This window comes from Lycium ferocissimum, unplaced genomic scaffold (genome assembly GCF_029784015.1).
Source record: "Lycium ferocissimum isolate CSIRO_LF1 unplaced genomic scaffold, AGI_CSIRO_Lferr_CH_V1 ctg416, whole genome shotgun sequence".
In the NCBI taxonomy this organism is placed as follows: domain Eukaryota; kingdom Viridiplantae; phylum Streptophyta; class Magnoliopsida; order Solanales; family Solanaceae; genus Lycium; species Lycium ferocissimum.
Genome location: NW_026725589.1, coordinates 153,698 through 166,250, shown reverse-complemented (window position 1 = coordinate 166,250; position 12,553 = coordinate 153,698). Strand labels below are relative to the sequence as shown.

General features: G+C 33.9%; 2 protein-coding genes across 2 annotated transcripts; one reads left to right on the top strand and one right to left on the bottom strand.

Moving 5' to 3' along the window:
- The first annotated feature begins 428 nt into the window (after positions 1–428).
- On the top strand, positions 429–5,209 carry LOC132044327 (nuclear pore complex protein NUP50A-like). Its single transcript, XM_059434818.1, has 2 exons — positions 429–558; positions 3,489–5,209. The coding sequence occupies exon 2, from the start codon at positions 3,547–3,549 to the stop codon at positions 4,882–4,884; it is 1,338 nt and encodes a 445-aa protein (XP_059290801.1). The 5' UTR covers positions 429–558; positions 3,489–3,546; the 3' UTR covers positions 4,885–5,209.
- A 765-nt stretch (positions 5,210–5,974) lies between these two features.
- LOC132044328 (thionin-like protein 2) lies at positions 5,975–6,885 on the bottom strand. Its single transcript, XM_059434819.1, has 2 exons — positions 6,459–6,885; positions 5,975–6,360 (listed from the first exon to the last, which is right to left on the bottom strand). The coding sequence occupies exons 1-2, from the start codon at positions 6,784–6,786 to the stop codon at positions 6,290–6,292; spliced, it is 399 nt and encodes a 132-aa protein (XP_059290802.1). The 5' UTR covers positions 6,787–6,885; the 3' UTR covers positions 5,975–6,289.
- Positions 6,886–12,553: the final 5,668 nt, after the last annotated feature.

Below are 12,553 nucleotides of genomic sequence, written 5' to 3'. Positions count from 1 at the left end.
GTGGATTTTCAAGTATCTTATTGCAAACATATTGATCGAGGCTGATTTTGTAACACTGCATAAGCTAGAGAGCAATTTGTGTGTTGACTGAGCTTAGTTTTTTTTTTTTTTTCCCTTCCGGAATTTGCGTATTGACTAATTAACTAAATGTAGGAGCCTGTTTGGATTGGCTTTTACGTCAAAATAGCTTTTAAACATTTTTTTAGTGTTTTAGGTAAATAAAAAGTGCTTTTATCCATTTATTTTTAAGTCAAAATAATAAAAATAAATTAAAAGTCATAAATTATGATTATTTTTGTAAGTCATAAGTTATAAGTCCATCCAAATAAATATAGGCTCCGGAGAGAATAAAAAAGAGCAGGTGTGTTTAGCCAAGTGGTCGTTTCCTTTCCCCGTTTAAGGTTCCACGCGTTGTTACTACTCAAAGAAACAGAGAAAAAAGAAGAGAATAACAAAGCTTTACAGTGTTCCATCTAGGGTTTTTATACATTTGCAGTCCCACTTTCAATATAGCGAGAGTCTCTGTAAAACTAGTTCTAGAAATCATATTGCTTCCAGGTAAAACTGATCTCTTTTCTGCTTTTATATATGGATTTTCTACAATTAACTCCATTTTTAGCTAATATTTTGATTAAAGTTATTAGACTAACTATCAGTAAATTTAAATGCAGTGGGCATATGTGCACCTCTGTGTGTGTGTGTGTGTTAAAGTTTGTTAACTAAGTTTTTTTAATTTTTTATATATATATATATATATATATATAATCTGAGTCTGAAAATGGGTATGATCCTGCTAAAAAAAAACTGTTAAAAAATGGTTATGATGGTTTTGTTGCTGCTTACTATATTGTTTGTGAGAGAATTTTTGATGTTAAGGTACTGTTTGGTGAATGAGACTGAGGTTGAATTATTTTATAAGTAAGTTGAAATGATAATTTATTTGATGGGTTCTATGTTTTCCTTTTAGGAAAAGAATTAATGAGTGACATGACAAGGTATGGTTTTTGCTTAATACGATAGTAAAGAATTATAAAATTTGGATTATATTTGACGCTATTTGTTCCCTTTTTGTTTCCTTGTTCAATGCAGCTAATCTTTGTAACCAAGAGGCATATTCGACACGTATTTCTTAGAATGTCGTATTGTTGAATGAAATGATATAGGAAAAGAACTGAGAATGAATTATTTTATAGGTACGTTGAAATGATATTTGTAACTAGTTCAATCGGTTGAGAGGAAACTGGAATTGACACATAAAAGTAGACACGAATCTGTTCTGGTTTCTATGTTTTCCTTTCAGGAAGAGAATTAATGAGTGACAAGATATGGTTTTTGCTTAATATGATAGTAGAGAATTATAAATTTAGATTTTATTTGACGCGATTGGTTCCCGTTTTGTTTCCTTGTTCAATGCAGCTACTTTTTGTAACCTAGAGGCGTATTTGACACGTATTTCTTTGAATGTCGTATTGTTGAATATTTTGAGTTGGGTGTTTTGTATAAATATGATGAATGGTGCATTGCTTCTGTGCATAGCATTAAGTGTTTTTGGATAGCTCTTCAAAATTTTCTTTTCCTCCTAATAGATTGATTTCTTCGAGGAATTTTATGATCTTGATTCCTCAAAACTGCAACATGTGTGATGTATACTTACTATAAATAAGGGAGAAGGAAGTAGTTTAGGCTTTAGGGTAGGCGCTTGTCACATTTTCTCTGAGGATACCCTTTTAATCACTTAATCAGAAAGAAGGTCAAAGCATTATTGTTGAATAGGTGGTCGTTTCTGATTAATTCCACTCTCCTACTCTATTTCCCACTGCCTTATCTATTTTCTTGTTCCAGTTCTCTGTTTATTCTTTATTAAGGTTTATTAAACATTAGATAATGCAAATGAATTAGGCTTCCATATATGGCTACTTTATGAGAACTACTTTCACTGAATCAGATTGAACGTTCCGAGTCCCTAGTATATTGCTTTGACTTCCATTTTTTTGGTTTTCTTTGTAACATTTCACATTTGAGCAAGTAGACGGTGCCACTCTCCGCGCACCCCCCCACACCCACCCCACTTGCTCTCCTTGACCGTCTGTCTGTCTATCTCGATTGAATTTTGCTTTAAAATAAATAGGTAAAGAAAGTCCTCTTGCCTTTTGAAGTTATTAGGAGACAGTGGTACTAACTACTAAGACTGAATTTCTCTGTATCTCAAACCTATAGAATCCGTTACATGTCCTTCTCCTTTTTGCATTCATTTCCTTGTTGGTGACTTCTGAGAGCAAAGCTCAACCAGAGCCATCCATGATTTAAACGTTTCTATTTTCTTCTGAAATTTTCTTTTGTTTTCTTTATCACCCTATAAGCTGATTAAGTCCACTGAAATACTTTCTTTTTAAAGAAAAATAGTGGCTTTCTACAGTTACCAGTTTTAAAATAAAAATAAAAATAGTGGCTCTCTACCTTTCGTACTTGGATAGAAAAGATTTATATAGTCAACCTCCTATTTTTCCACCAAAAATGTTGTCGAGCTAGTGCACAAAAGAAATCCCTCAATCCTGTCGTTAGCTTTACATATTTGTAAAGAGGAACATAATACCAGTGGACAAAAGGGAGAGATGGAAAGAGCATAGACTTGTCACTTGTAGTGGGATTTAGAATGTACTTTCACCCACTACCTTTGGCCTTTCATGGGCTGTACGTTAAGGTCCTATGAGATGTCAAGGCACTTGTTAATTTAAAGCTTATTATTTGCCTTGTGGTTGCGGTAAATTTATTGCTGAAATTTCTCTATGCAGAGCTTGATTCTTGTAAAGTACTTGAGAAATAAGAGACTTGGAATTGAAAAACTCAGAGCTCCTTGCTTTTCTATAAGAAATTCTTTGGCATCCGCTTCTGCAGTGATGTCTTAAGTTTTCCGTCTTTCTGTTCGATAATGTTAAAGTTTTATGCATGCATGTAAGCTGAAAGGCTCGAAATACGATGAACGCGCTATGCAATTACTACTATTCATCCGCATTTTACATATAAAAAAACTATTCATTCTCATTTTTTGGACTGGAATCCATAAACCGATTGGATTCAAGGAGTATATGCTCTCATATATGTTTTTGTACATATCTTAACTCATCGGTCTTAAATCACCTTTCTGTTGTTGTTGTCTGGCTTGGTGCCTTTGACGGCATTGAGGAGCTTTTGACTTTCTAATTATAAGTTTGGTTGTTTCCTTCGATGAGTATGTTAGTTGTTGGGATGGCCTGTGTCCATGATACAAGCTTGTCGTTATTTCTTAGTAGTAAGTACAACTGTCATCATATCCACCATCCTGAAGATTGATGAGGTTTTCGTTGGCACTTTGTTGTTTCTTATGCATTTTTTCACGTTTATCTAGACTTCTGACCTTCCCTCAACGGCCTAGATTACTTTATGCAGCAGGGAAGATTTATTTCTTGTTTGTTTGTCAGTTTACTGAGATTTCCTAGTGTTTCCTGCAGAAATTTGAATCTTAGTCAACTTTGTCAGAACTCTTGAATTGTCTTTCGTCACTTTGGGATGGGGGATGCAGAATCTCTTCAACCATCAAAGAAAAGGGCCGCTGTAAAAGAACTATCACGAGATAATCCTGGTCTTGATGATGATAATGAGTCATCTGGGCAGGAGAGTGGAACTTTCAAGAAAGCAAGTGATGAGGTGATGGCAAGTGGAAGAATTGTCAAAGTTCGTAAAACAGCATCGACTACAACTACTCCTTCTTCTAACCCTTTAGCGGCGATCCAATTGGTTCCACCTGCTAATACTAGTACAACTCCTGCTGTGACCACAACTGAAGCAGGGAATGGGACAACAACTTCCGAGAAACCAGAAGACTCAAATGATCAAAGTGAGGCAATTAAAAAGGAAGAAACAGATTTGAGTAAGGAAGCTGATCATGAAAAGGAAACTGATGAAAACTCTAAGCTACCAGAAAGCAAAACCAATGAATCAAAAGCTGATGTGAATGTTGACAAGGAGAAAGTTGGTAGTCCTAATGGACCTAACGCACCTGAATCTGCTGAAAAGAAGGCAGCGGAAAGTGAGAAAATCAAAGATGATACCGAGGGCAGAGTAGTGAAGAAGAGTACAAATGGCATAGAAATGGAAGGCAATAAGTCTGAGAATGAAGAGGAAAAACATGTGGGCGATGGGAAAAATGAAAAGGGTGCCAAAACTGCATCTTTTAGCTCGTTTCAACAGCTCTGCAGTAGCCAAAACGCTTTCACAGGACTTGCAGGAACTGGGTTCTCCAATACTACATTCTCATTTGGAGCTAGTTCAAAAGAGGGATCTCCACTAGGATTTGGTTCTGAATCAGGGGCTGGTTCTGGTTCTCTCTTTGGAGTAAAAAGCGACCAGTCATTTTTTGGTCTTAGTCTTCCTACTAATGAAAATGCTTCAGGGTCATCTAGTGTTAAAAAGAGTGAGGGAACTGGATTTCCTTCCATGCAAGAGGTTTCTGTTGAAACAGGGGAGGAGAATGAAAAGGCAATCTTTACAGCCGACTCTGTGCTCTTTGAATTTTTTAATGGAGGGTGGAAGGAGCGTGGAAAGGGAGAGCTGAAGCTCAATGTTTCTTCAACTGGAACTGGTAAAGCTAGACTTGTTATGAGAACCAGAGGGAATTACAGGTTGATTTTGAATGCTAACCTTTATCCTGAAATGAAGCTCACAAGTATGGATAAAAAAGGCATCACTTTTGCTTGTGTGAATAGTGCTGGTGACGGGAAAGAGGGACTTTCAACAATTGCTTTGAAGTTCAAGGATGCCTCTAATGTTGAGGAGTTTCGAGCTGCTGTGACGGAACATAAAGATAAGGTGGCAGGCTCTTTGAAGACACCACAAAATTCTCCTTAAACTTCGGATTACTAATAAATATGATAAAGATGCATAGAGATTCTATTTTACTCACGGAACCCGCTCTACAGTTCCCTCCCCCACCCCCCAACCCCACGCACCCCCCTCTTTTTCAGAGTAAAAAAAAAGTATAGCGTATTTTGTCCATAGATGGATAACTTGTTTTCTCCATCATGATGTTGCTTATCTGTTGTATTTCTTCTCTTTTGGGCCTTTTTGGGATATAACCTACGGTTTAGCTGTCTTTTTGTATTTGCTCTATTGGCATGAATCGTAGACACAGCTCTAGCCTTCGATCTCATTCTACTATTAATTTCTGAGGCATTCAATTTTTCCTATTTTTGGATAAAGCTGTAACTCAATTGCCAACCTCAGAGAAATTTGCCTATGGTTTGCTCCGTGAAGGTGCAAGTTCTTGAACTCTAATCTCAATCATACTTGAGAGTTTAGATTACAAACTAGTAGTACTACCATAAAAAAAGGGGGAAATATATTCTGAAGAGGTTATTGTAGTATAAAATGTTCTTGACTTGTTCTTATTGTGCTAAACTTGCTTAATTTGGTCTACCTAAACAGGTCTTCCACACAATCCTTGAAACAATAGATATATCCTTAAACCATTAATAAATAAGATGCAGTAGCACTAGTCCTAATGCTGTTCTTCAGAGAAAGTTTGGTTCTCTTCACGTGCTATATTTGGCTCTTTACCCTATGTCATTTCCTCACGAGTCACGGGTCATGCAAAGACAATGAAAAATACTTAAAATTGAGTGCACGAGATTGATTTTCCTGCCACATTTCAGCCGTTTAACCAATTATAAACTGAGGTTCACGGAATTCACTTAAATGCACACAATCATATGCTTTTTTCCCATCAATCATATGCTGGTTTTTTTAGTTTCCACCTGGTATTCGATACCTGCATTGGGCACCGATTAAATTCGAATTCACTTCGGAAAGTCCACATTGGTGATTAAGTGTTCTCTAACAAAAGTGACTCCACACCTTACTCGAATCCGAGACATCTGATTAAGGATAAAAGAGTACTTATCACCACCGTACCACAATCCTGATTGGTAATCATATACAGTTTGTAATTGACAAAACGAATATTGCCTTTAATTTGTTTTTCGGGTAGCTTTTCTTTAAAAACAACATTAGACTTTGTGACATTACAGGATTGACCTTGTGACACTGCAGAATTTTGCTTCCTCTGAAGTCTACAAAAGGATTAGGGAAGGAGGCCAGAATTCAGAAACACATTCTCGTGAATTACTTCTCCATCTTTAAACTGGAAAACAGTATAAGAAAAAGAAAAAGCAATGGGAAATGCCACAGAAAAAAAAAAAAAAATGAAGAGGAGAATGAAGTCCAATAAAATATTTGAGACTGTGGCAGTCCACTTCTATGGTGACGAGTAGTTCTTGGTGCACATTCTTGAGCAGGATCCAACGCAGTCATCCATTTTTCCACCATCTAAGAAGAAAGAATCAAAAGAAACTAAATTAAAGAACAAATACACCAAGAGAAAAACAAAGTAAATAACAGAATAAAAAGGCTCAAGGGAAACTTACTAGGTTGATGTTTTGTGCTGAGAGCAGAACATGTAGAGAAAGCACAACCCAACTTGCAGAAGTTAAGGTTCTTACTGTCTGGTTGACGGCTGATATCATTTTTTGAACTGGCAATAGAAGTACTGTTACCTGGATCAGTATTAAAGATGCATTCTTTTAAGCATCTAGAAGTGCAAGTGCAGAGATTCTGAGAAGGTTCAATTAAGCAAAACACAAAGCATTTCGAATAACAATCTCTAAAAGAGGTAATAGAGGCTCTGGACTGTCCTATAAATACCCCAAAGGCCATTAACACCAAAACAAAAGCCCTTAACTTCTTTAACTCCATTTTTTTTCCTTCACTCTTTTTTTAACTACACAAACTTCTCGGCCTATGTAAAACCTAAAAGTGTACTTATAGAACTGTAATAGCCAGTATTATCAAGTGGCATATATAGTGAAAGAGTTGGCTAATTTTTTCGGTGACATGTGATGGTTTTTTGTCTTTGCCCATTGCTATTTTATATAGGATTATTAGAGAGGTGGTTAAAAAGGACAAGGCATCTAGAAAAAGAGTTTAGATACAGAAATTTTTACACCGTTATGTTATTTTATTTGTTGTAGCGGGTAATCTATCTTATTTTCAGGATTACAAATCTTACCTGTTAAGCAGATTTATCTATGAATATCCTTTAGGTGACCTGATCGATATTATAAAAAAATTTTATAGAACTCAAAGTCGATTAGAAAATACATTTATTATTTTCCTTTTCTTCATACCATCTAGTCTATAGAATGGTCCAACATAGTTAAAAAATTGGGGTTTGTCATTACTCATGATCATAGTTGCAATTTATTTTTCCCCTTCTAATTCTATTTTTTTCCCTCATCCTCCTTTCTAGCTTATCATGCTAAGCTAGCAAAGGGAGGAGGATACCTCTAATGTGGGATATGTGTCCGAATTGGGCTCTTATACCATGTTAAATGGACCTTAAGCCTAACTCAACCACAAAAACTAGTTCAAAGGAACGAGGATTGCTCAAGTGTCCAGAAATATGGTCCTGATCCCACCTGATACCAAAAACTCAAAAACTTGTTTTTAAAAAAAAAAATCACTTTTTTCACTTTTTTACAACTACATTTCACCAAAAACTACAATTTTAAAAACTATGGCTAAACACAACTCCAACTCCAACTTCAACTCCAAAATTTCAAAAAAAAAATGAATTTTTTTTTGGTATCTATGGACAAACGGGCCTAACTCTATTTTTGCGAAATCACCAAAAAAAGAAAGGTAAAAGAAAGACTATTGATTATTCCTTTTGTCTATCTATACGTACGTGCAATATAATCTCACTATTCTCCTACCGTCCTACGTCTTGTGTGTGTGTTTTGTTTTGGGATTTTGATCATCAAATAATTTGTTTTCGACGTCGCGAAAAAAGAACTGTAAACCTATAACCCTGATATATATTCATTTCGTATATAGGAACTATTATTATATTTTGCTTCGAGAAATGAACATTGCAGTGTTTTGTCATTACTTGGGTAAGAAAATTGTATTTTCATTCACTTTGTTAGCCTGGATTTTTATTTGTGTGATGTTCAGATTTACATTGTTCATTGAAGATGTTGCATTTGTACTCCTGATAATTCTTATTCGAATACTCTATTCTTTGAATTTGACACTATTCATGTTATTTGTGAAGTTAGAAAATCTTTTGACAGTTTTGTTGGAAATATCTTTATATATAAGAGGGAATGTGAGGACTTTTGTAGTCATAATAAATTTTTAAAAACTTTTTTCATTATTACTTTTATGTCCTAATTTTATTTATTTAAGTCAATTTTTTTGTTTTTTGTTTTTAACATTTTTTGTAATTTAATTTTTCAAATTTTTTTAAAACTTTTTAATTAATTACTTTTAGGTCCTAATCTTATTTATTGATTTTTTTGTTTTTTGTTTTTAAAGTCACTAAGTTCTTTGATTTTACGATTGGTGTTCGAGCCCAATTAAATCCGGATAATTCGCATCGCACCTATTCGGGGAGCGCTTCCTCCAAAGATTTTTTTCCATATCCATGTTTTTCAATTAAGAAAATTATGTATTTGTCTTAAAAGTTCATTAACTATGTATAGATTATTTATTTAAATTAAATAACTTCTTAGGATACATAAGTTATAATGTCAAGTCTTTGATTTGAATTAAATAATTTCATCAAAATGGAAGTTAAAATATTAAAGTGGAATGAAAATTTTGCTTTTATATAACCTACAATGGGTATATATGGTTGTTGTTATTGTACACTTGTACTAACACAAATTATATTTCTTTAGTTAAAATATCTCGCTTTTATATCTTGAGATTGTGAAAATACTTTAATGTGATTTTTGAACATTTGAATTTTATTTAAACAAATTTAACAATTGATTAACACTAAGAGTGTGTTCGGTAAGGAGGAAAATATTTTTCAAGGAAAAGATTTTCACGGAAATGCTACTTATTTTCTCATATTTTTGAAAAATAAGTGAAAGTTTTTCATCACCGAAAAGTATCACCCATACCACACCAACCCCCACGCCTACCCCACCCCCAAGCACCTACCCTCCACCACCCACCCCCACCCAACCACCACCCAACCACCACCCTCCAACACACTTCATCTTCACCCACCCCAAGCCTACACCGCCACCTACCCCAACCCTACCCCATCCCACACCACCGCTCTATCCAACCTTCCCACCCACCCCACCCTCTCCCAAATTTTCTATTTCATATATTTTATTTTACTTTATAAAAAAATGGGAAATTTTCTTATCCACCACCCCAAGCCTACACATGCCCCCAAGCACCACCCACCCCCAACCAAATCTCACCCCCACCCAACCCCCCCCTCCTCGCATTTGCATCTTCACCCACCCCAAGCCTACACCGCCACCCACCCCAACCTACTTCCCACACCACTGCTCTATCCAACCTTCCCACCCACCCCACCCTCTCCCAAATTTTCTATTTCATATATTTTATTTTACTTTTATAAAAAATGGGAAATTTTCTTATCCACCCCACATCAAATATAACCACTCAAACTTTTCGTTTTTATAAATTTTTTATAAAGGTAAAATTAAATATGAAGTAGAAAATTCGGGAGGGGGTAAGGGGTGCTGGCGGGGAGAGGTTGTGGGGTGTAGGTGCAGAAAATCAAAAAAGAAATTTTTTTCCGAAAATTTTTTAAAAAAATAAATATATGTGGAGGGGGTGTTGGGGGGTGAGAGAGAGAGAGAGTGATTGTCTTGGAAAGCCAAAAACTTTTCAAAACTTTATTTTTTTTAATGGGGTGGTGGGGTTGTTCTTTTAAAGTGGGGGGGGGGGGATTGTCTTAGACAACCAAAAACTTTTCAAAACTTTTTTTTTAATGGGGTGGTGGGGTTTTTCTTTGGGGGGGGGGGGGGGGGTCGTGAGGGTGGGTGGTGTGAAAAATCAAATAATAAAAAAAATTTAAAATTTTTTTTAGGAAAAAAAAATATTATGGAAGGGGGGTTGGGGAGGTCCCCATGGGATCTGGAGGATGGGTATTGTAGAATACCCAAAAAAAAAATTGGAGAGGGAGGGAGGGGGGTGGCTTGTGGTGGGGTGAGGCCGTGAGGGTGGTGGATGCGGGAGGTGCTTGGGTTTGTGGGAGTTGATAGGGTTTGGTGGTTGGGGGTGGGTTGGGTGGTAGTAAGGTAGTTGATGAAATGTCAATTATGGACTTGTTTTGATGAAATATCAATTGTAAACTTGTTTTTTCTACTTTGATTAAAAAAGTCATTTTTTTCATTTTTAAGGAACTTGTTTTTCCTAAAGAAAATATTTTTCAAAACTTTTGACCAAACAAACATTAGAAAATTGAATCTCCTTCGTACCAAACACACCCTAAAAGTTAAATGAATGCATCCTTTTATTTTAAACATGTTATTTTTGTTAGAACACAGAGAGGAAAAAGAGAATGTGTTTTCATTATTCATTAGATAACGATTTACTAGTGTAATAGTGTTAATAAGCTTAATTTATATAAATACAAATTAACTGTATCAATAAACTTCAAGTAAGAATAATAAAAAAAAAAAAGTAATTCATTAGCTTACAAAATCACAACATCGCCAAAGTGCGATGGTAGGATTTTGGGCAATATTTAGTTGAAGTTGAAAAAAAGATATAGCGTATTTATAATTAAAGTTGAGAAAAGGTATTTGAAAGCTAGAGTTATATTTGAACGTAAATTTTACTTTAAGAAAAAGGTTGATTTTTTATGAGTTAAAACCATTATTTCCCTTGAAATACTCCTCAAATAAGCTTTTAACACTTTAGATTCTCTATTTTAAATTAAAACCGAATTAATGAACCAAATTATGATTGTGTATGTTTTGATGTGATTTTTGAAAATGCCTCTAGGTTAGCTCGATCTGACGAGATCACGACCAATCTTATTATCTGAAACATTGCTATTTTCCTTTTGGATAAAAGGGAGGAATAAGAAACAATGTGCATAAAATAAATATATCGAGTTACGATCAATAACACATCTAAACTATCATTTTTCGCGAGTTTCATATTTTAACTATTAGTTGTTTCCTTTTTATAACTCAATTATCACCATATATGTATTAAAACACACCTCAAAGCTGACTAGGTCAACAATCAGTTGTTTTCTTTTTCTACTAGTTATCATCTACTCAACTAGATATGTTTTAATACATAAATGACGATAGTTGTTTAGAAAAAGGAAATGATTGGTTGATGGAATGCGAAACTCGCGAAAAAGTGATACTTGAAGTGTTTTTTTTACTATTACCTCTAAATTAATTGAACAACTTCAAATAAGAAATTTTCACCCCCGACTTTGCTTTAAAAATTAAACTCTCCCCTCAACTTTGAACAATAGTCATTCTCCCCCCTTTATCCTATACAATGTCTATTTCGTCCTTGTTATTTTCAATCCTCCATTTATATAATACATTTTTATATTATAGGTAATATTTTTTTTAACTTAGGTATTTATAAATTTATTTAAGTTCATCAACATATTAAGTGGAATAATATTTTTATGAGTTTTTCACGAAATCTAATGCTATTTTTATAATTGTTATATCAATTTTTTTTTTTGTAACTGGAAATTTTATTACCAAAGTATAGTAGTAATATTTATAAATTATTTCTACATATACATTAAATATATGCATGTACAAGCATGTCTATGTATATTTAAATTTAATGTCTCTCTTATTCTCTATAGTCCATTAAAATAAACAAGTTTTGGTTGTAATTAATGGAATATTTCTTCAATTATAATTTAAAATTCATTTACAACATAAATAAACAATTTTTAAGAATTTGTCTCTATTGTATTTTATTCTTTGTATTAGTTACATTAAAATATATTTATACAACTATTATCAGCTGTTATTTTCAGTTGTATAAATAGATATTAGAGTTTTGATTGTTATTAGTAAAACTAATTATTTTTATTCTGCTAATTTATTTTATTACAAAACATTATTAACTTAGATACTCAATTAATATTTCCCACTTTTTTTTTTTCACTCAGAAGATAATATTTATTTTTTATAGGAAATTTGTTACATAGATTAAAAAAAAAATGAAGAATATCTTGATTTTAGAAAGTAAAAAAAAGAAGAAGAGCAAAGTTGATAATGTTAGGGTAAAATAGGAACTTATAAAAGTTAGTTAGAATAAAGGGGGGAAATGATTATTATTTAAAATTGAGGGGAGAATTTAATTTTTAAAGTAAAGTTAGGGGTGTAAATGGTTTTCACTCTATAAGAATAACAAAAAATGGGAAAATCACAATAATATTAGTTTTTTAGGCCTAAAGATAATCACAACCGCCCACGAAGCACGGATGAAGTGCGAAAGTAGTATATTTATTGAGACTTTATTCCAATCTTAGGCGACCACCTAAGTTTAAAGTCCCAATCAGAAAGCGATACGTCTTCAATTTTTTTCCTTATATATATATCTACTTTGCTGACGTCTTAAAAAGTGTAAATCAACACTAAACACAAAAATCTACTGATGTTGCCCTTTCTCAAATTCTAGGTTTTTCCATATCCCT

Bases quoted from the DNA above. Each gene is read 5' to 3' on its own strand.
- LOC132044327 (XM_059434818.1), top strand. From the start codon at position 3,547: ATGGGGGATGCAGAATCTCTTCAACCATCAAAGAAAAGGGCCGCTGTA.
- LOC132044328 (XM_059434819.1), bottom strand. From the start codon at position 6,786: ATGGAGTTAAAGAAGTTAAGGGCTTTTGTTTTGGTGTTAATGGCCTTT. The intron at 6,361-6,458 runs GTAAGTTTCCCT...CTTTCTTCTTAG, and splicing joins CAGCACAAAACATCAACCTA to ATGGTGGAAAAATGGATGAC.